The sequence below is a fragment of the Polypterus senegalus genome, chromosome 8 (genome assembly GCF_016835505.1).
Source record: "Polypterus senegalus isolate Bchr_013 chromosome 8, ASM1683550v1, whole genome shotgun sequence".
In the NCBI taxonomy this organism is placed as follows: Eukaryota; Metazoa; Chordata; class Cladistia; order Polypteriformes; family Polypteridae; genus Polypterus; species Polypterus senegalus.
This window is the reverse complement of record NC_053161.1, coordinates 86,501,912-86,525,799: the sequence shown is the minus strand read 5'-3', so window position 1 is coordinate 86,525,799 and position 23,888 is coordinate 86,501,912. Positions and strand designations below refer to the sequence as shown.

Sequence of the window (23,888 nt, the reverse complement as noted above, 5' to 3'; positions counted from 1 at the left end):
GCACAGTCCTTCACCCGTGAATATTTACCCGTGGCAGTTTGCTATTGGATTGCGCTGACGGACGGCCTTATATGGGCAGGCACTAAATTACAAGCGCCAGCGTAGCCTGTCTATGAACTTAATTTAAAGTGTAGGTTTACATGTGCTTTGTTTCAGTAGCAGAACTCATGAATATGGTTGTATATGTCACTCGCTTCGCTTCTTATTGTTTAGCTGCCTTCTCAATTATATAATGCATGTTTTCTTGGCGCTTTTTGAGGTCTTCCTGGTTTTCTATGTACTGCGTGATTACGTGGGAGGCGTGATGATGTCACACGAAACTCCGCCCCCACGGCGTTGAAGCTCATCTCCATTACAGTAAATGGAGAAAACTGCTTCCAGTTATGACCATTACGCGTAGAATTTCGATATAAAACCTGCCCAACTTTTGTAAGGAAGCTGTAAGGAATGAACCTGCCAAATTTCAGCCTTCCACCCACACGGGAAGTTGGAGAATTAGTGAGTGAGTCAGTGAGTGAGTGAGGGCTTTGCCTTTTATTAGTATAGATTTATTTGTCTGTGATTCAAAAAAAGCTTGAACTACGTTTTTGTAAATGATTTTAAAAGAGAAACATATTCAATACTTACAGGTTCTCCTTTTTCGCCTTTCTTCCCTTCTGACCCCTGTGAGGAAATAATGCAAGTCACATCAAATATTAACTTCAATAAAAATGATGGCACACATTTTAGATGTATTGTGTAAACACAACAGCATATACAAAAACAAATATCCAGTTTGCAATTCTAAATACATAAAATGTACTATCAATAATATGACAGCATTTGAAAATCCAGCAACAACATGGCATTAAGCAAGTTGAATATCCTGGCTGCCTCAAACTACAGTATGCTAATGGGCCAGTGGTGTATGCCAAAAGTGACGAACACCGAAAGATAGATTCAGTTACATTATTTGGTCATCCTGTAGTAACTAAGGTATTAAAAAAAAAAAATTTGTTGACAGCTTTTGGTTTTATGAGAAAGCCTAGGATTTTAAACATTCTCCATTAATGTTTTAATAGAAATGTTGACTTTATTTTATTGTGCTTACTATGTCACTTTTAATGCAGTTTTTACATTTTGTACTACTTTACAAAATAAGAGATAACTTTTTTGACATCCTGATACTCAGCAATATATGTAAAGCACAACGTTACCCTTTATATTAAAATAATTTATACTAAATGCAGTTTATTGCACATTCCATAGTAATGAAGGATATTTATAAAGAATAAAACATACAAACAGACATATCAATCAGTGTCCTAGAGAAAATGCACAGGGCTTTCCATGCTACCAGTAACCAATACTGAGTATGATATACTATTTGGAATAATTAACTGAATTTTTTTAAAATAATTTTTCACACCTACAATACTATTATATTTTGTTTCACTAAAGTTCATTGTTAGCACTGGACTCTAGCATCCTGGTTTTGAATTTCCACTCCTGGTTGTTGGCTGTATGGAATTTGAACATTGTCTCCTTTTCTATATAAGTATTTTCTTGACACTCCAAACAGAATAAAAAAAATGTTTTGCCAACAAGAGGAGACCCTCAGTTACACTCCCACATGGCAGTGACATGCATGTTAGATGAACTTGACATAGTGGATTTTAGAATGGAATGCTATATTATTATATCACAACTTAATAGTAAACTGTCATCCATAATTACAGGTTCTCCAGAAATGCCAGCATCTCCCTTAATGCCAGGGTCTCCAGGTCTTCCAGGAAGTCCCAAAGGACCCTACAAAGAAAAAGTTGTATGTATTATATATGTGAGACAAAAATGTTCAATTTTCTTAGACTTTGTTACTCTTTAGAAAAAACATGACTTGGTGCCAGCAAGAGTTTTTTTTTTTTTTTAATTTTTGTAATTTGAATAGCTTGACACTGTTTCCACAAAATGCAATTAAGGGTTCAGATGCATGGCAAGATATTGCATGATGTTTAACACACACACACACATTTTCAGAATATATAAAACAGGTTATAAAGTCCACACACCCATTAAAATGTCAACATTTGTTAATGTAAAGACTGAAATCAAGACAAATCATTTCACAACTTTTTCGCTTTTAATGTGATCTTATATGCCTGAATTCTGTCCATGTGTAATGGTTTGGCTGATTCTAGATTACCTGTGATTATATCTAGCTTAGTATTATATTCACATTTAATTAGCTTGTGATTTATATTCTTACTAAAATCATTTATGTATGATTTTGCACAAACTGAACAAGTTGAAACTCAGCTGGCGTATTGTACATATTTTCTATGTACTTGTTTTCGAAAGTGTACTGTCTTTTTGTCAGATCAGGGTTTTTGTTAAACTGCACTTTAAATAAAGCTAAAAAAACAACACATAATTAGAACAGCAAGCAATGTGACTGTGGATGAGAAATGTCTGTATCATGGCTACAGTATTGGCAGAACTTGTCATAAGAAAGCTTTTGCTCAATTCATTAAGAATCCTACATAACCTCAAAATATTATATTATTCAACAGTTTTGTATGTATATGAATCCTAAAATGTGGAACAAAAACAACATGATACAAGAAACCAATAATACTTGAGCGAAATATAGCTCAGCAACAACTATAGCACATACGGTATGTACAAATAAGTATCTCTCTTTTCATTTTAGTTTATTCGCCTGATGTTTATAGTAAATTGTAGCACATGTGGCTAATAGGAGATGAAATTTTACAAGAACCTTTCTCTTGAAGAAAGGGAAACGACACCAATAATCAGACATGTTTTCCTAAAATGCCTCACCTAAGAAGGAAGCTGTTGCAATAATCGTGAAAGGTATGTAGCAATGAATGCTTGAAACACCAACTTAGTTAAGGAGAATTTTGTTAAGTTTAATTACAGCAGCCTAATTGTTTGAATAAGGCTGATGCTGGGTTGTCCTTCCCTTGAATGCTACTCAGCAAAGCAATTCATGAGTTATTTGTCCAGCCCAAAATAAATGCAATTAATATGATAATGATTTTGAAACTTGATGGAAGCTTCTGCTCTGTGGGGACTGCTGTACCAGTTTTTTAAGATACAAATATATTTTGTCTGGCTAATGGTTATCTTTTATTAGTTAAATATATTTTGTTCTTCCAGAGTACTGCCTAAATGCATTGAATCATTGTGTCCTGAAACCACTGTCAATGTTGAAGCAGTCAAAATTTCAAGATTTCCTAATTCAGATATAATACCTTAAAATGAATTATTTTTGAAAAATAAAAACTCACAAAGCATCTCAGTCAAACTTGTTCAGATCACCCGTATGTAACAAAATGATCTAGAAGTTAATCGGCACTGATCACCTGCAATAAGATGCATCTCACCATAAAACTGAAATTAAACTTATAGAGGCAGTCACAAACATTTTGATTACATCTAATGTAGTGATCACTGACTTAGGTAAAACAATTCTACAGCCTCTTGGTCATGACTGGACATTTGCCAAGGGGAACTGTGCTTATTTTTGTAATTTGAAAAATAATTTAATTTTGAAAAGTACCATTTAAAGTCTTAGTATCATCACATATCCCACATATGTGATGATACTAGGACTTTAAATTGTACTTTTATGATGGGTACTGTGACACTGAGATGTAGAATAAAGAAGTGAAGTCACTAGTACAGGTAAGTCAAAACAGTGAGCTTTCTCCTTTGACTGGTGCGGTAATTACTGCCACTGATTCAAGGCATCCTGAATTTATATTCCATGTCTGGACCTTGCATTTGTGAAGTGTGCATATTCTCCCTGTATTTGTGCTGTTTTTCTCTAGTTACTTCAATTTTCCTCTCACATTCCCAAAGATATGCATGTTAGGTTAAATGATATTTGAGAGTAGAGCTTATGAGACAGTTACCAAACCACAAATAGAAATTCTACTTGGGATTTTGGTAATTAATATTATTCTATAGAGCAATTCATTAAGCAATATGTTAGAATCAAGTCAGAAATGTTTCTACTAATCCCTATAAAAGTATAATATCTATACCATTAAATAAAATTTTACTTTCATCATATATATGTATGCCATTAACTATCATTTTGCTGCAAAAGAACCCAGACTGTTACAGCGAATTTTTGCCGGTTTTGGACCCTAAGATGAAACACACTTTCCATTGGTCTCTACTCCATGCAATACAATGAGAGAACAAAAGGTTTTAACAAGGAAATTAAGAAAAAAACAGAAAGCAAAGATTGTTAGTTTTCAAAAAATGTTAATCTACCCTTGTTCCTCTCTCTCCTGGATCCCCCGTAGGACCTGGCTCACCCTTACGAAAAAAATTGAAAAATAAATTAAATGAACTATATTTAAATTTGAATTGTGTTATAAGTAATACATTATGTGCTGCAGCATTAAAGTTACTTCAGAAATTATACTCACACTTGCTCCTGGTTCCCCCTTCACTCCAGGATCTCCCTGAAAAATATATCAGAAGTAACCTCTGATCAATTGTATTTTTTTAAATAATTATTTTTCTGGATGGAGTTAAAAAGTAAAAATCTATTAATCATCTTCTTTATTTGGTGTAGTAAAAGAGGAATATAGTACCATGAATGACAAACACTATGTAAATATGCACAATAAAGATGAAACTGAGATGTATCTGTTAGAAGTATACTTTTTGTTAAGTTCCAAATATAAAAAACAAAAGAACGAAGTTGTGGCATATGAGAAAATTATTAAAATAATGGGGATGGCAGGGTAGCTGTCTGTTTTTTAATGGGGACCTACTATTGCATAATATGCTTCTTACATTTCAGATGTATAAACACACAGACTGAACAAAATATACTATATACTTGCATTTTTCTTTAGTAAAAGTCTCAAGACATTTTGCATTACTATTTAAATTACATTTTAATTAAATGCCAAATATGACAGTATGTCTCTGGTGACTGTTTGCTGGCTCTATTTTAAGTCAATTACAACTGTAGATGCATTCAGAATTGATGACATATCCCATTCTGGTCAGCACTGACATAAGTTAATTTTGTGAAACTCTCCGTCTGTTGAGCTAACAAACTCATTTAACATTTTCATTTTGATGATGGTCTTGGTTGTGGCTTGATCAGCAGTTTTTGGTCATGTGACCCAGACCTCATGATATTCATCACCATCACTGCAAGCATAAAAAAATGTCAGCACACAGTAGTAATGAGCATCCCTTAATAGACCATTACATCCAATGCAAGAACAGTTCGACACTTAAACCTGGAGAAACAACAAACAAGACATTCAGATCTAAGCCAGGGAGGAACCTAACACAAAGCAGATTCCACTTTGGTAACATTACTTAGAAGTGGACTGTCTGAAGAGCTAATGGATAATTTAGCCAGCAATGATTCACTGGATGAAGTAATGGATCTTGCTGTTAAAATAGGTACTTGAACCTATTAGCACATAGTAGAAAAATGTAAAATCAAATCTTTTGTGATATCTTTTCCAAACCTTCCTCTTCTTAAAAAGAATTACCTACTCTGATACAAATTGGTAAAACTGGAATTAACTTTAAAGTGTTGTGATGTAAGATTTTGCATATAACTTGATAAATATTTTGTATGTCTTTATTTGTAATTTAGGCAAAGTAATGTAATTTAGTGTTTACCCAACAACCACCATTCCTGGTCCAGCCCCCCACGCCCCCCCATCCCTTTTACGACTAAGCCTTTGTTATTTTTCCAATTGGGAGAGAATGTGTCTTAAACCAGTTTGGCGAGTATTTCTCTGCTAAAGTCTTTCAACCCCCCGCAAGGAAGCCAGAATGTTTAACATATGGTTTGGAGGTGGCAGATGTTAAGATATTCAATTCCCCCATTGGTCTGAGGTATGGCTGTTTGGAATTGGCTTATCTCAGAGGCCTTTAAGTACCACAATGTCCTATTGGCTGCAGGGGTTGGACAGAAACCCATAAATTTGCTTGCTTTATCTCACTCTGTCTCTCTTACTAACATCTGAAAGAAGCTCTCTTGCTTGCTAACCAACATATGATGAAGAAGTATCTCTTGTTAACAACTGATGAAGACCATCACACCATGAACTGACAAGAACAGCACAATGATGAGCACAGCTCAGCAGACATACTAAACAGGCTTGAGGCCTGTTCTGAAGAAAGCTGAGCACCAATGATGCCTTAACTAGAGACATTTTAAGTAACTACAAGTCTGTGTGCTGCCTGAGTTACACATCACCATTTCATCAGGTTGTATAGTTGCCAATATTCAAATGTGCTTTGCATTTTGTTATTATTTATGAATATTATCAGTAATACATTATTTTATGTGTAACTTAACTCCTGCTTGTCTTTTTACTACATCTAATTGCCTGAGGTTATAGATATATATATATAGATATAGGTGGGGATAAGTTATATACAATAATACATTATAAACAGTGGTAAGTCTGTGAGATTAGGCATTCTAAGGCTGCATATTAATAATACAATAGGGGAAAGTAGAGCAATATATATATTACTCTACCAAGATAAAACAAGAAAGATAAGGCAGGACCAATCAAATATATGCTCTAAGCTTCAGGGATTCAGAAGTGCCTGTCTCATGCTGGGGTTGATAGGGTGTAGAATTATCATCAACTAGCAAAACACCCGCGCTTCGCAGCGGAGAAGTAGTGTGTTAAAGAAGTTATGAAAAAGAAAAGGAAAAATTTTAAAAATAACGTAATATGATTGTTAATGTAATTGTTTTGTCATTGATATGAGTGTTGCTGTCATATCTATATATATATATATATATATATCTACAGTATATATATATATATATATCTATATATATATATATATATATAGCAAAATACCAGCTTGGCAGCGGAGAAGTAAAAAGAAAAGGAAACATTTTAATAATAACGTAACATGATTGACAATATAATTGTTTTGTCATTGTCATGAGTGTTGCTGGCATATATATATATATATATATGTGTACATATATACACACACACATATACTATGGGGTGCCAAACAGACAAATACATTGATTTTCTGAATATATAAAGTCGGCGTCGGAATATATAAAGTCAAAACATGAATATATAAAGTCAGCGCTGGAATATATAAAGTCAAAACTTGAATATATAAAGTCAGCGTCGGAATTTATAAAGTCATTCCTGATTATATAAAGTCAACATCGGGGTATATAAACTCATTCCTGAATATATAAAGTCAAAGTCAAAATATATTGATTGAAACGACTCTGAACTGAACTATGTTAATAAAAACGTATTCAGAAAAATAAATTAAAAAAACACTGTTCTGTTAATGTTTTGAAAATGATGCGTGTGCCCTGCCCAGGACTGGTTCCTGTCTTGCGCCCAGTGTTGGCTGGGATTGTCTCCAGCAGACCTCCGTGACCCTGTGGTCGGATTGAACAGGTTGGGAAATGGATGGATATTCCAGCGCTTACTTTATATATTCCGACGCTGACTTTATATATTCAAGTTTTGACTTTATATATTCCAGCGCTGACTTAATATAATCAAGTTTTGACTTTATATATTCGGGAATGACTTTATATACTGTATACAAGTTTTGACTTCATATAGTTAAATTTAGTCATCATTACATAACTTTTTCTCTACCATAGAAATTTAAAGACTAAATTCAACTTCCATTCCTACCAAATATATTTCTGGTGACTAAATAGAACCTACTTATATCCAAATTCGAGCTATTGAGCTGACGCCTGCCTGCCTGAATAAGTCACCCTCGCTTCGCTCTTACTTTTTTACTGTTCATTTAATCATGGCTAGTGGCGGAAAAATTATAAAATGGAAGGAGGATTACACTGAGTATGGCTTTACCAAAACAATTATTGATGGCGAATCGATTATTCATAAAGCTTCAATTGGTGATCTGTTTTCTGTGTTAACCTCATATTTTTTCATACTTCTTCTCAAACCAAGGGGGTGCAAGGGTAAAATGAATCGGGAAGCGCTGATCAATGAAATCATGCATTGATAGAAGTTCCCCTTTGTTTGGAATGCAAAGTGTGATTAAATGCATTATTTTTTAACGCGTTATAGAGCACATGCATCGAAGCTTCTCAGCTGTGCTTGTGCTAACAAAAGGAAACATTTTAAAAATAACAAAACACGATTGTCAATGTAACCTTTTGTAAGTAGTGCCTGGAGGATTCAGTGTGGAGAAACTCTAGAGACAGCGTGTGTATTAACTTGTGGATTTTTCTGTGAGTATTTGGTAGCAGCATCACAAAGTTGGTTCCTCAAGACGGCGTTAGCTGCAGAGCTCAGCTCACAGCGAAATGAGGTGAATGGGAGGGGAGATGATGACGTGACTCCCCCACCCACCTTAACTGTCAATCCCCCACAAACACAGTCTCTCGGAATTTGCATAAGCACAGCCCTTCACCTGCAATTTTAACTTAGTTACAAAGTGATCAAAACTCTCGTTCATATCCTGCGTCCTCTCATTAAACTTGTATCTCGCATTACCCGTGGGCATGACAAACGCCAGCAGCAGCCTGTCTATGAACTTAATTTAAACTTTAGGTTTACACCGTGCTTTGTTTCCGAAGTAGCAGCACTCATGAATATGGTTGTATATGTCACTCACTCAGTTCTTATTGTTTCGCTGCCTTCTCAATTATATAATGCATGTTTTCTTCAGCGCTTTTGGGAGCTCTTCCTGGTTTTCTACGTACTGCGTTGATAGTCAGTTCACGTGATTATGTAGGAGGCGTGATGATGTCACACGAAACTCCGCCCCCCACGGCTTTCGAGCTCATCTCCATTACAGTAAATGGAGAAAAATAGCTTCCAGTTACCATTACGCGTAGAATTTTGAAATGAAACCTGCCCAACTTTTGTAAGGAAGCTGTAAGGAATGAGCCTGCCAAATTTCAGCCTTCTACCTACACGGGAACTTGGAGAATTGGTGATTGGTGAGAATTGAGTCAGTGAGTGAGTGAGTCAGTGAGTCAGTGAGGGCTTTGCCTTTTATTAGTATAGATTCCTGTTCAAGAGTTGTTTCATGGTGCAAGTCTGAGTTCAGGGTATTGATTCACTTACATTTTTAGATTTAGGCTCAGCAGATTGTTTTGATAGTACTGTACTGGTCTTTTGCAGCAGTTACTAACAAAACATCTACTTATTTCTAAAACACCATTAAAAATTAAATGACATATTGTATTGATGGTGGCCCAATTGGTGATATATTTTTTACATTTTTATTGCCTCCATTAAGATTACTGTTTGGGTGTCATCATTCTTAAAGCTGGGTTTTGCTCCTTGGTTTTATTGAAATATTTCTCTTCTGCATGTCTCTTTGACCCTTGTATGCTTTGTTAACCATGCGTTTTTTCTGCCCTTGTTACTCCTCCTGGCTTTTTAGTCTCACTATATATAAGGGATTATTCAACCTGCCCTTAAAAATGGTAACATATGGATCAAACCACCTGTACATTGGATAGTAGTTTAGTAAAGGGCACAAAGCAATACAATTCACACTCACATTTACTCACACATACACTTTTGTGCCTTTCTCCTCCTGGTTTATTTTTAACTCACTAAAAAATCATCATAAACTCTTCCTTCTCCGATATTCAACAACAGAAGACACAAACATTTGGATTGCCATTTAAAAGGACTACTTTTCTGAGCAAGAGAACTGTAAGTGATGAGACTGTACATATGTTGCTGTCTGTATGGGTTTTCTCTCTAGGCTTTCCGGTTTCTTCTCATATGCGAGATAGGTGCATTTTACATTAACTGAAAGAATCTGTTTGAATACGAGTTTGCTGGCATCTTACTTCACAGATCTAGGTTCGGTTCCCAACCCTGTTATTTCTAGGAGTTTGCACTTCAGATATTTTGGTTTAATAGTACAGGTTAAAGAAACACAAGTTAATTTAGTCTAGTACTTCTTGACTCTAGTATGAGCTCAATCATGTCACATCATGGGCTAGTTATTGATTTGTTATATTGAAGCTGCCATAATAAAAAAAAGTAGGCTTGAAAAAAGGGTTGGCATCCACCAATTTAGGAAGACTAGCTATTCAGTAAATACTTTATGATTGTCTCTATGTACATTTTAGACACCCAGATGTTTAATTATGTAAGAGGTACATTTTAAAATGTCTGCAGCTACTGTGCCGAAACTGAAAGAATAGGCAGATATTCCAGATTTGCATAATACAAAAAGAAAGGGAAAGATGAACCAACGATGAGTAATAACTGAATCATTTCAATTTGTAAACAGAGGCTTCTGGTTTCTAAGGAACAGTGAAAACAGAGCTACATGAATAAGGAATCATCAAGCTTACTGACAAATCCAATTTGAATATGTAAATGAATTAAACTCTTCCATAAACAGTAATTTTTAATATGACTATTAAGAAACAATTGGATATTCATATGCCACACCAAGCTACATAAGAATTCTGATGATGTTAAATATGTTGAATGACAAACTACTTTTTTTAGTAGTAAATTGTACAGTAGATAGAGTGCTGAATATTAAAATGTTTTGATTTTGAGTTACAGCCTATTAGAGAAGTGAATAAATATGAAAATGCAGAGAAAAGAAGTGTTATATATGCCAGGGAGCAAGAAATGTGTAAAATTTTCCCATTGAAAGAAAAATTAAATTAAGCAAATAAACAAAGAACATTATTTACCAGCTACAGATCAGATAGCAATGGTCATACCACCATTCTAATAAAAAAAAAAGAAATCCACTTCAAGGAAACATGTGCTAGTTACCAAAGACACATAGACACATCTTGCTTCTGCACAGTGTACTTATGTACCAACAGTGATGGAATAAATGCTCAGTATGACTAAGTTTCAGAAGGTTTAATATGAAATACCAGCTTTAGTGGATTAATAAACATGGTGAAGTTTAGATGTTCATAACATCTTTAAGTAAAACAACAATGCATATCAACACACTTGCAAAAAAGACTCAACATCTAAACCGAGGTTTGTGTGTAACTACAGTGGGATGCAAAAGTTTGGGCAACCTTGTTAATAGTCATTATTTTCCTGTATAAATTGTTGGTTGTTACGATAAAAAATGTCAGTTAAATATATCATATAGGAGACACACACAGTGATATTTGAGAAGTGAAATGAAGTTTATTGGATTTACAGAAAGTGTGCAATAATTGTTCAAACAAAATCAGGCAGGTGCATAAATTTGGGCACCGTTGTCATTTTATTGATTCCAAAACTTTTAGAACTAATTATTGGAACTCAAATTGGCATTTTGGACATGGTTGAAGATGTGAATGTAGGTATATATACCTATACTGTACCTATATATATTTAGTTATTTTAGCCAGGGTACCAAAAAAAAACAATGACTATGAGCTCATGTGTAATATTGTTGTCAATCCAATATTTGGAATCCGTGGAGTTACTAGTTAAATCTCTTACAGCTGGAGCCTCATTATTTCAATCTTTTGACCTCATATATTGGAATATATTGTAAATGTGCTTCTATAGTTGTCTGTGCTAATATTGTTATTTGTCAGTTTTCCTACTCCCCCCTCTTTTTAATTTGATACATATGGTATGTCTATAGATCCCTCTTTGCTACTGGCTGCTTTAGTCTTAGCTTTGCCTCCTGATTTATTGTATTTTAGGTTAAGGTGATTATCATCATCTTACCTTCAAGTTGTCAATGGTTATCACATCCTGATACTTTTTATGACTTCTTGCCAGAAACCTACATTAAAGTATACTGATTTGACTTTGACTTTGTTGGTAGGTAAAGCTATCTGTCCACGTTCACCACAACCAGCAGGGCAACACACACTCTGTAAGGACTAGGTCTTAGCAGAGAAGCCTTTGTATTAATTTTCATCTCCAATGTATCTGCTTAACAATTTGTTGTGGTTACTGTTAATGAGCTTTGCAGAGATTTTTAGAGGTTTTCATTTATTTCCCAAGAGCCAGTCCGAGACCATGGTCCTCAGCCGGAAAAGGGTGGAGTGCCCTTTCATGGTTGGGGGAGAGATCCTGCACCATGGAGGAGTTCAAGTATCTCGGGGTCTTGTTCACGAGTGAGGGAAGAATGGACCGTGAGATAGACAGGCAGATCGGTGTGGCATCCGCAGTGATGTGGGCTCTGCATCGGTCTGTTGTGGTGAAAAAAGAGCTGAGCCGTAAGGCAAAGCTCTCAATTTACCAGTCGATCTATGTTCCTGCCCTCACCTTTGGTCATGAGCTATGGGTAGTGACCGAAAGAACGAGATCGTGAATACAAGCAGATGAAATGAGTTTCCTCCGCAGGGTGTCTGGGCTTTCCCTTTTAGATAGATTGAGAAGCTCAGTCATCCTCAGAGTAGAGCCGCTACTCCTCCGCATCGGAGGAGTCAGATGAGGTGGCTCGGGCATCTGATCAGGATGCCTCCTGGACGCCTCCCTGGTGAGGTGTTCCGGGCATGTCCAACCGGGAGGAGGCCCCGGGGAAGACCCAGGACACGCTGGAGGGACTATGTCTCCCGGCTGGCCTGGGAATGCCTTGGGATTCTCCCGGAAGAGCTGGAAGAAGTGGCCAGGGAGAGGGAAGTCTGGGCCTCTCTGCTTAAGCTGCTGCCCCCGTGACCCGACCCCGGATAAGCGGAAGAGGATGGATGGATAATTTATTTCCTGCTTTTATGGCACTGCAGCAAATTCACACTTTTCCAAGTTAGAGCTTCATTTCCTCTTCCATGCCCACATTTAACCACCATTTGAATGTATGTGTGAAAAACTATCTCTGGGTAAGCAGCATGCTTTGCAGGTATACAAGAAGCCAGGGAGCATGTGGTTTAGGTAAAAGTGAAGCCACCCTCAAGATATAGCACCTATCAGTACATGGGCTGACCCATGATAAGGTCAGTAAAGGCGGTTGTTACGCATACTGTATATACCTGTGATAGGATTTATGAAGATGTAGGTAGATGCTTCTTTGGTGTGGATATGTAACTGTGACAGTGATAAATTAAAAAAGATAAAGAGGGTGCTGTATTGAGAAAGTAGCCTCAGGTAATAGCTATTATGGAGTCATCCCTTGGGGAATAGAAAAAAAAACATACCCACAGATCATAACTCCAGTAATTGAAGAGAGCTAATTGGGCATGTGAAAGTAAAGTACTTATTGACTGAACTATGAGAAAACTTGTGAGATATGCCTATATATCTGTTGCAAGCAGAAAGTTAGTCTATTTTAGTTATCATGACCGTAACAATTTTTTTTAATGATGTTTCATATTTCATTTCTACAGGTCCTTTAAAAGGTTAGTCTTTTAATTTCTATCACCGATATGGGTTTTTTGATTATTGTTTTTTATCAGTGCATTTACTGAAGATGTTAACAAAATAAATTGCATCGTTTCCCTGGTTTGTTTTTGGGTGGCACCATTTGTTCATTTGTTGCTTCTGAAGCAATTCAGAATTGTCACAGTGAGTGGGTGACATCATCAGGGTGACAGGATAACCTTTTACTGATGACCTTTTACTTTCTGAGATTGTGGTTATATAAAGCCTATCTGCACATTTGTAAAAGATACCTTTTTTGGTCTCCTGATTTGAAGATTTTTTGCACATGTTTTTTACTTAAAGTTTTTGTTCTCATTTAAAAGTTTTGATGACTGGTTCATGTTTCTCTAGTTATGAACTTTGCTTGCCCCTCAACTACATCTCTTCTGCTGATTCCTTCATCTCTCACTGCTAGTTGTTTTTTTCACACAGCAGTACCCTTTTTGAGGTATCTTTTTACTCATTTGCTTAACAGGCACCGTTATTTTGAGTTTTGGCATGGCCTGTGGACATATTCTTGCTAGTAACAAAGCACCCTTTCTACCACATGATCAGTTTTTGTTCTGATGTTTTACATTACATCTGCCTCATTTTTTTTTGATGCCGCACTGTTTCAAGCATCCACATTTTTGACCAATGAATTTTGGAATACATTTTGTGGATTGATGATAATTTTTTTCTATCTTGCTTCTGGAAATAGACTCTTCTTTATTTTATGCTATTCTTTTTCTAGCCCTTCAAAACAATTTCCATTTCCCAGTCCTTCTTCCAGTGTAAGTAATTCATCTGTCCAAAAATCACAATAATACCTGTCTGATTAATAAAAAAAAACATGCATATGTAAGTGAGTGCCTTAGCTGCTGTTGTCTGCTCTGTGCATAACTGGATTTTTGTAACAAAGCATAAACAGTGGGTGCCAAGTTTTGAGAGGCTAAACATAATTCACAGCAAAAAGAATTACTCCAAATTGAGTAGTCAGTAAAAGTTTATAAAGTTTTCAGAAAAGATTCTAGACATGTATACAATTGTAGGCAGGTTAAGTAGGTGTAGGTGCGTCTGCTGTAAATGCAGGTGCAAAGGAAGAGGATACTTTGGCTTGACTTTAATTTCAATTTAAATTCTTAATAAACAAAGGAAAAAATCAATAAATTGTTCTATCAAATGGTGAAAAGGGCAGGCTGTGGTAAAGTAAGATCCGCGGCTGATTGGCGTTTTAAATAATCACCAGACTTGCATCTTCAGGTGGGGGTGTGGTAGCATGGCGAGAGTGGTTCCTATGCACGAGGTGGGAGCAGATGGCCCTGCAGGATCGCGCACAACCCTAACTGACGCTGGGAGTTGCTGATTGCCACAGCTGTGCCACACCCCTGTTTTAAAAAGAGAAGCGCAAATACGAGGAGGGGAGAATCAAAAAAAGGGAAAGATGAAAAGAAGAACAACTGATGGAGGTTAAAGTGAGAAGAAGAGAGGCAGGAGTATGACACAGAGCCATTGCGAGGAAAGGAAGCAGATGGACAGGTATGAAGCCCCAGGAAGGAATGTGTGTAGCCAGTGCTCAGGAGGGGGATGAAGGGTTGCTCCTGCTGAGAGGCTAAGTAGCAGGAGTGACCATTATGCTCAGGAATGAGCTCTCAACTTGGAAGAGCTGACAGACTGGCAGAGGTGGAATGACAGGGAGCTTGTATCAGAAGTAGCCGATAGACAGGCAGCAGTATGAGTGAAGCAGGACTAGGTGGCTCCCCATGGAACACAGAGGAACGTCTGCTGACAGACTCCTCCTCAGTCTGCAAGATCCAGGAAGGGATAAGACAAGGAGGAGCTGGTTTTAAAGGGGCACCAAGGCTAGTATTTTTAAAGTAAAAAGTTTCCTGCCTGTGTTTTAACATCTGATTTTAATGGATATTTATTGGGATTGTTTTAACCTTTACTGTCACTTCTTTTATGGATTATTTATTTATTTAGAAATTTGCACTGCACCTTTTGGAACACTTTAATTTTGAAATTTTTAATAAAAGCATTTGAGCACTTTTCACCGTCCCCTTGGTTAATTTGTGTTTTGTCTTCATCTGCCAAATTCATCTTGTTTAAGGTACTGACGGTGTCAGGTTCATGAAGCATCCAAGAACAAAGAGGAAGCATTGAGGCAACCTGCACCATCAAACAGGCCAAAATGACAAGATAAAAACAGACCAGTACATGAAAAAATAAACAAAATTAAGCAAGATTCAAAACCAAGACAGCAAACATCTGTGTACAAAAACCCAAAATGCAAACAGCGTGAGTCAAAAACATAGCAAGGGTCAGTACCGAAGGACAAGGAAAATCTAGGAAGAAGAGCTCAAAATGCTTACTAAAACTAGAACCTGAAAACATTTAAATACGCTACTATCACCATTAATGATTTGTCTTTGTGTGCAGAATGTTGAACAATGGGACGTACATGGCATCAACCTTTACACCATCTTGCTAGTGTTGTAACCTGTTATGATTTCCCCTGGTGTCACATGATAGCAATAAGCTTAGTAACACCAAATAATAATGTTCAAAATGACTATGCCCATACAAAAAGGAAATTGCAGCATTCAAAGATGCATAATATTCTCAACATATATAAAATGCCTGTAAATAAAAAGACTAATTACAAACGTATACCTTAAGTATTTGAAAGTATTAAAAAAAGAAAACAAAAAACCCTGAAAATATGTTAAGTATTCATAAAGAAACTTTTTTTAAAAACTTTATCCAAGTCCACAATCTTGGAGACAAATCCACAATGTTTTTATCCTAATTCTTGAAGAATCTGGAGGTTCACAACCCTAACCTTCATACTGTTGTGTAGTTATAATAATAATAATACATTTTATTTATTTGTAGGCGCTTTTCTAAACACTCAAGGACACCGAACAATAGACAAAACACAGATTCTAAACAAAAGTAAAATACAAAAGTTAAAATCAGACAGAGCAATTGTAATCAAAGAGAAAAAGCAGTCTTAAACAAATGAGTTTTAAGTTTAGATTTGAAAAGTGAAAATGATTCAGATGGTAGTGAGTTACAAAGCTGGGGAGCACAGTAAATGAATGCTCTGCTCCCGATAGTGGTAAGACGGGCAAAGGGGACAGTCAAGTGGATGGACGAAGAGGTAAGAGAGGGAATGGCAACATGGAGGAGGTCAGACAGATATGGAGGGGCAAGGTTGTGGATAGCCTTAAAAGTTAGTAGGAGAATTTTGAATTGAATTTGGAACTGAACTGGAAGCCAATGAAACTGCTGCAAAACGGGAGTGATATGGTGAATAGAGGGGGTTCTAGTAATGACGCGGGCAGCTGAATTCTGGACCAGTTGAAGCTTATAAAGAGATTTGCGAGAAAGACCAAAGAAAAGGGAACTGCAATAATCCAGATGAGAAGTGACAAGGCTATGAACAAAGATAGCATGGTGTAGGGAGTGAGGGAGGGGCGAGTACAATTAATGTTATGCAAGTGGAAATATGCAGATTGGGAGATGTTATTGATGTGCTACTGAAAGGATAAAATACTGTCAAGGATGACACCCAGACTCTTAACCTGTGGGGAAGGGGAGACAGAGGAATTATGAATAACAAATGAAAAATGATCAGTTTTGGATAATGTTGATTTTTTACCAATGAGGAGAACCTCAGTTGTGTCACTATTTAATTTAAGAAAATTTGAAGAAATCCAGGATTTGATTTCTGCTATGCAATCAATAAGTGAGGAGGGTGGAAAGGAAGCAGTAGGTTTGCTTGTGAGATAGAGCTGGGTGTCATCAGCATAACAGTGGAAGCTAATGTTATATTTACGAAAGATATTGCCAAGGGGAAGGAGGTAAATAATGAAAAGGAGGGGCCCCAGGACAGAGCCCTGGGGCACACCTGAAGTAACAATGGTGGGTTGGGATGTGAAAGTTTTAAGCTGAACAAATTGAGTGCGGCCTGAGAGGTAGGATCTGAACCAATCTAGTGGAGTGTGGGTAATGCCAATCGAAGATAATCTCTTGAGAAGAGTAGTGCTTCACTCACTCAGAATATGGAACCAATGTAGGAAGTATTTTAAGAACCACCTTTTTCCACTCTCTTAAACGTACTCAGTTTTTAATGTCTAAAACATTTGGGATTAAATCACTTAGTGATCTGTACATAGACAATGTCTTTGCATCCCACAAACAATTACACTTCAAATTTTACTTTCCAGCAACACATTTTGTTCACTACCATCAAATTATAAACTTGGTTAAACAGAACCTGCCCAATTTTCCTCACCTCCCACCTACCTCTTTGCCGGAAAAAAATATAGATCAGTCTTGAGGACTCAGACAGCATTTCCATAATATATAAAACCATTTTTCAGTCCCTTTCAAAGATCGAATAGTACAGTGGGAAAGGGATCTCTCACTCAACATCTCAGAAAAGGAGTGGAAGTTAGCAATGCACAGAATTCACTGAAGCTCCATATGTGCAAAGCATACAATAATTCAACTCAAAATGATATATCAAGCACATCTGTCCCGCTTAAAATTGTCCAAAATGTTTCCACGGGAAGATCTAACCTACGAATGTTGCAATCAAGTTCCAGCCTCACTGGGCCACATGTTTTGGGCATGCTCCAAATTAACATCATTCTAGACCAAAATCTTTAATGCCTTTCAGACAGCCTTGGTGTCACAATCCCTCCTAATCCACTAATGGTGTACTCCCAGATGGACTTAAAGTGGAGAAGGACAAGCAAACTGTAATTGCCTTCACTACACTATTGGCATGTAAAATTATCTTGCTCAACTAGAAGAATCCTAACTCTCCCCTTTTAATTCAGTGGGTAATTGATGTCATATACTATTTGAAACTGGAAAAAATCAAATTCTCACTTAGAGGATCTGTACAAAACTTTTTCAAAACCTGGCAGGATCTAATCAATAACATTTTAGAATAAGCATTTAATTTTTTTTTCTCTTACAGTTTTACTCTGCTGGCCTAGCTCTCTTTCTCATGAGTGGAGGTTGAATTGTTTTGAACCTATTTTTGTAAAAATTCACTTATTTGTATGGAATGTTATTTGATTTTAATCAAATCAATAAGTGCAAAAAAAAGAAAGGTAAACAATACAGCCAGAATTTTCTAAAGTCCAGACAATAAATGCTATCTTATTTTTCATCCAACCACTAACAATAATAACAGTTAAAATACAGTTTTTAATGCAACAGGCAGCATGATGGTACACTGGACATGACTGCTGCATTACAGTTTCAGAAAGCTAGGTCTGAGTGCAAATTCTGTGTATAGAGCTTGAGACGTCTCCCCATATCTGTGTGAATATTTCATAATATACTCTACTTTTTCTAGTACATTCTAAGAATGCATGTGTTAAGCTATACAAGGACTCTAAATTTGCCCTACATGAGTGTTTATGAGTATAGATAAGTCTGCTTTTAAAGGGCTGGCTTCCGGTCTAAGATCGATTGCTGAATTGTGCCCAGTGCTGCCAGAACAGGCTTTATCTCCCTGTGAACTTATAACTTAGTTAAAAGGAAATCAAAACATAAATTAATGGATGAATAGTTCTTGTCTATGAGATGCATTGTTTAATGATTTACTTACATCTTTACCTCTTGGGCCTGACACTCCAGGTTCTCCTGACTGACCTTCCTCTCCCTTTTCTCCTTTTATTCCATCTTGTCCCTGAGAAAAAGCAAAGATGGGCATCTAAATTAATTACTCCTTTTTTGAGAAATATATAAGTAATGGTTAAAACTGGGGATTCCCTGGAATTTAAATTAAAATGCAATTATCAATTGATTTCTCATTTCATTGTACTTTAAATGCCATTCTTCTTAACTGACTTCTTAAAGCCCAAGATGGTCTCCTGAACAGGATTAATTATAAATTAATCAATGGGCTACAAATTACTTCTGGATAGGAAAGACAAGAGGATACACATAAAACTACATCAGCCAGCTATATTATCCTTTTCTGTTAAATTTCATTCGGTTCCACATTGACAAAGTATATTCAATTCATACACCGTGTATATCCTTAGAAATCCGTATTGGAATTATCAGACAGTAATATTAGGGAATGCAGTGACCTTTCTTTCTCTGCAACAGCTTTTATAACGTGTAGGTGTCCACTGCTTTCAGTCAACTGCTTTGCATTTTGATGATCAGAAATAATCTAAATGACAAAATTCTGTGCACATAAACTTGACAACTACATTTGCTCTTCCCATTAAAATATAATAGGCGATAGTAGAATCACAAATAATTAATCCTTACCTTTGGTCCAGGCTTCCCAGATAATCCAACATTTCCCTGTTGGGAAGGATATATAGACTATTAAAGTGGAGGCTAATGTGTCAATTGATGCTGTAAATTAGACTGTAACAAATAGCATCATACACTACACATTTACTAAATATTCAGCTATACATTAATTATTCTAAATATTCACTTTACAAAAGTTGTAGGTATATTCTGTAATGACGCCCTGTATTTCTTATTTTTGTACATATTACTCAAGGGATGTTTTTTAAAATGTACCAAAAGGAGATAAAATGAAAACTCTATAGCACTGAATTAGTCCCAGGCCAGTTCAGGGGTGTTTCTTCGGATATCAGTTCTGTGGTTATTCTTGTAGTGTGTAGCATTTCATTTTTTTTAATTTTAGGACCCTAAATTGGTTTTACATGACTAACTGTGGGCCTAAGCATGAATGTGCCCTGCAGTGGAATGATTTCCATATAGGTTTGGCTCCTTTCTCTACAAACTCCCCAAAACCCAGTAACGGAACAAGCAAGATAAAAAAAATATGTATTAAATGTATTTAAATCTAAGAAAAACCTAAACATTTCCCCAGCAAGATGTACTCTTTCCTTGCAAGTAATGAAATTCATGTTATAGTTGCTGATTTTCATTCTTGCAAAATTTTCATACATTTATACTGTGTTTTATGGGTTAAACAACTTGTCTTTCCTTTTAGTCCTTTTAAATAGAACATGCATTGTTACTTTTGGAACATGTAAAATCAAATTATCAAATCATGATGTTTAAGCTCTGTTTGGCAAGATTTTGCTTTTTACCATCCATTATACACTTACAGTAGTTTAGTTCTTTGGTAGAGGTACTGAGGAATATTTTTATCTAGAATTTTACTTTATATGTTGTATTTATTTCTAAGATAGACATTTATTGTATAATTGATAAAATTGATATAATCTTACAATTGGCCATATGCTAGTACATTGGTCTTAAATAGTTGAAACAATATGAACAGTAAATGGCCTAATATGTGGTGCTATTTCACATATCTTGTTTCAATTTCCCTATTATTGTATTTTTTTATTTGTAATTGATTATCTGCTTAATTATAAGTAACAGCTGGATATGAAAAGATTTTGGATCATTTTTTTTGTGGTTTGTTCTTTCTCTCTCTGTGTCACTTTGGTTCCATAAGCATCGCTGTGGACATGAAATGCTTTTGAAGTAGCGAATACAAAATCAGATACAAACATTCAGAATTATGTGATTATATACAGTACTGTGCAAAAGCTTTAGGCAGCTGTGACAAAATGATGAAAGCTAAGAATGCTTACAAAAATAGAAGTGTTAATAGTTTATTTTTATCGATTAACAATGTAAAGTGAATGACTTTGCTTTTTTGCATTAGTTCTTCTAGGTACATTTACACACAGTTTTTGAAGGAACTCAACAGGTAGGTTGTTCCAGACATCTTCGAGAACTAACAATAGATCTTCTGTAGAAATAGGCTGCCTAAAAGCCTTCTGTCTCTTCATGTAATACCAGACCCACTCGATGATGTTGAGATCAGGGCTCTGTGCGGGCCATACCATCACTTCTAGAATTCCTAGTTCTTCTTTATGTTGAAGATAGTTCCTAATGACATTGGCTGTATGTCGTTGTCCTGCTTCAGAATAAATTTGGGGCCAATCAGACACCTCCCTAATGGTATTGTATGATGGATAACTTTCTGCTTGTATTTCTCAACATTGAGGACACCATTAATTCCAACAAATCCCTAACTCCATTTGCAGAAATGCAGCCCCAAACTTGCAAGGAACCTCCACCATGCATCACTGTTGCCTGCACACACTCATTATTGTACCACTTTCTAGTCCTTCAGCAAACAATCAGCCTTCTGCCACAGGCAAATATTTCAGATTTTGACTCATCAGTCCAGAGCACCTACTGCCATTTTTCTGCACCCCAGTTCTTATGTTTTCATGCATTATTGAGTCGCTTGGCCTTGTTTCCATGTCTGAAGTATTGCTTTTTGGCCACAATTCTTCCATGAAGACCTCTTCTGGCCAAACTTCTACAGACTATAGATGGGTGTACCCGGGTCCCACAGATTTCTGTCAGTTCTTAGCTGATGGCTCTGCTGGACTTCTTATGATTTCAAAGGGAAGTAACCATGATGTGACTTTCATCTGCCAAAGTTTGGCTATGCCTCATCCGGTTTTAAGCCTCCTATACAGCTGTTTCTGTTTCAGTTAATGACTGTGTTTCAACCTACATATGAAAATTATGATCACTATTACCCATTTGGTATATTTGGTTAATCATATACCTGACTATAATACTACAAAATTCCTGACTTTGTGCAAATGTACCTAATAGAACTGATGCTGATTTGAAGGCAAAGGGCAGTCATACCTAATATTGATTGGACCTAGATTTTTCTTCTGTTAGCTAACTTTGCATTTTGTAAATGGATAAAAATAAACAATTAGAATGAGAGTGGGTGGATTCAGTCCCCATCTCTATGGTCTTTGCATGCTCACCTTGTGTTTGTAAAGATTTTCTCCAGGTTTTCCACTCACATTGTAAAATCCTTGCAGGTTAGTCTTATTTTTTACTCTGTGTTGGTGTGAGAGAGTGCAATGGAATGTTAATGTTGGCTTCAATCTTGTGCCCAATGTTTTACTGAAATTGGTTCCAGCTCTCTATGGTCTAGAAGTTGGATTAAGTTGCTTCATAGAATGGTTTACGTTTTATCTTGGCCCTCCCAACAAGTAAATAGAATTGCATTGTATATATCAAAGACAAACGCAAGCTGAACAATCACAGCAGCATTTATACTCACCCTCTCTCCACTGTCTCCTTTTGGTCCTGGTTGACCAGGTATTCCATAACCAGGACTACCCTTCAAAACACAGCTCATTTAGTTATAAAGCTGAAAATCTTATAGAATGAAATACATACCTACTTAGAAATATACATAATAATAAAAAACTACCACTAATCATAAACAGTTGAACAAGTATGATTTTAAACAAAGTTAAATTTGTGAAATTTACTATAGTAAACATGTAGTTATGCTAATTTTATTTTAAAATTGTCTACGTGTCTGACACGTTCAGTGCATCTTTCTCACCCAATTAGTACCAGGCTAATTATAGCAATCATGTTATTTTAAAATATTGTGTCCTATAGATAGTATATGTGCTTACCTTTTCTCCTTTGTCTCCTTGTATTCCTTTTTCACCTTGGGATCCTATGGGACCTACAGGTCCTACATCACCCTGACAAGTTAAAAAGAAAAAACATTTTTAAGAACAAGATTTTCAAATCATATTAACGCAGATATCTTAAAATAACTACTGACACCAAAAGTGGTGCAATAGACAATTCTTCTGACACACAGTAGCTGGCCCTTTCAGGATTTCTGTTGTGGTGACTTCAATGTGTAATATATGTTCTTCACACTTCCAAATGGGTTTCCTTAATTCCCAGAATTTTTCTCTCACCATTGAAAGATACGTGCCAGGTTGATTGGAAGCTCTGAACTGCTCTAATGTGTGTGTGTTAGAGTACCAAGTAATGAAACTTGACTATGCTCACTAGATAGGCTTTCATTTCTTGTGAATGTGTCATGGAAAAATGGATGCACAAATGATTGGCTTATTTTATGGTCAGTTTTTTGTTTAGTTTTGGGGGTTCCCTTGAACAGTATTCAATAAAGTAAACATTTTAGGACAGGAGTGTCAAACACATATACTGCAGGGGTTTTCACTCCAGCCAATCTCTTAATTAGTATAGTAACCGATAACTGCTGCTAATGGAACAGACTTTTTTGTTTTTATTTCAATAATTGGGTTTTTGAAATTCATCACCCTTAATTGTTTTTTTCTCCTTAACAACCCCAACATGCAAAATGAACAAGCACAGAACCAAGGAACTCAAACTCAGTTTGTTGCAGGGCCACCATTTTTACTCCCAATAGTTTCATAATTACAAGCCATTTCTTGATCTTCATGAAAACAGTTATTCAATTATGTGGCTTGTATGTGATCTCATTCTACCACAATATTGCAACACTGCTGATTTTTTTTTTGATACCTTCATCAAATGTTTTGTGGATCACAGCACTATTTTCTCTGACCACCACCTTTTTTCTTTTTAAATAATTTACTAAAACAGATAATATAGACACACTGTTGCCAATAGTGTATATTCAAGTTAGCTGGACATCTGTTAGCTCACTTTGCACTTCATTATTGTTTGGATGCTGGCTAAATAATA

General features: G+C 36.1%; 1 protein-coding gene across 1 annotated transcript in view; it reads right to left on the bottom strand.

The window, feature by feature from the left end:
* Positions 1-23,888, bottom strand: part of col7a1l (collagen type VII alpha 1-like) — a 326,774-nt gene that overhangs the window by 4,321 nt on the left and 298,565 nt on the right. The window contains exons 46-53 of the mRNA XM_039762163.1: positions 22,817-22,888; positions 22,450-22,509; positions 19,623-19,658; positions 18,949-19,029; positions 4,443-4,478; positions 4,285-4,329; positions 1,717-1,788; positions 628-663 (exon numbers count right to left, since the gene is read on the bottom strand). Coding sequence (XP_039618097.1) covers positions 628-663; positions 1,717-1,788; positions 4,285-4,329; positions 4,443-4,478; positions 18,949-19,029; positions 19,623-19,658; positions 22,450-22,509; positions 22,817-22,888 — 438 coding nt within the window. The remainder of the gene's footprint in view (positions 1-627; positions 664-1,716; positions 1,789-4,284; positions 4,330-4,442; positions 4,479-18,948; positions 19,030-19,622; positions 19,659-22,449; positions 22,510-22,816; positions 22,889-23,888) is intronic.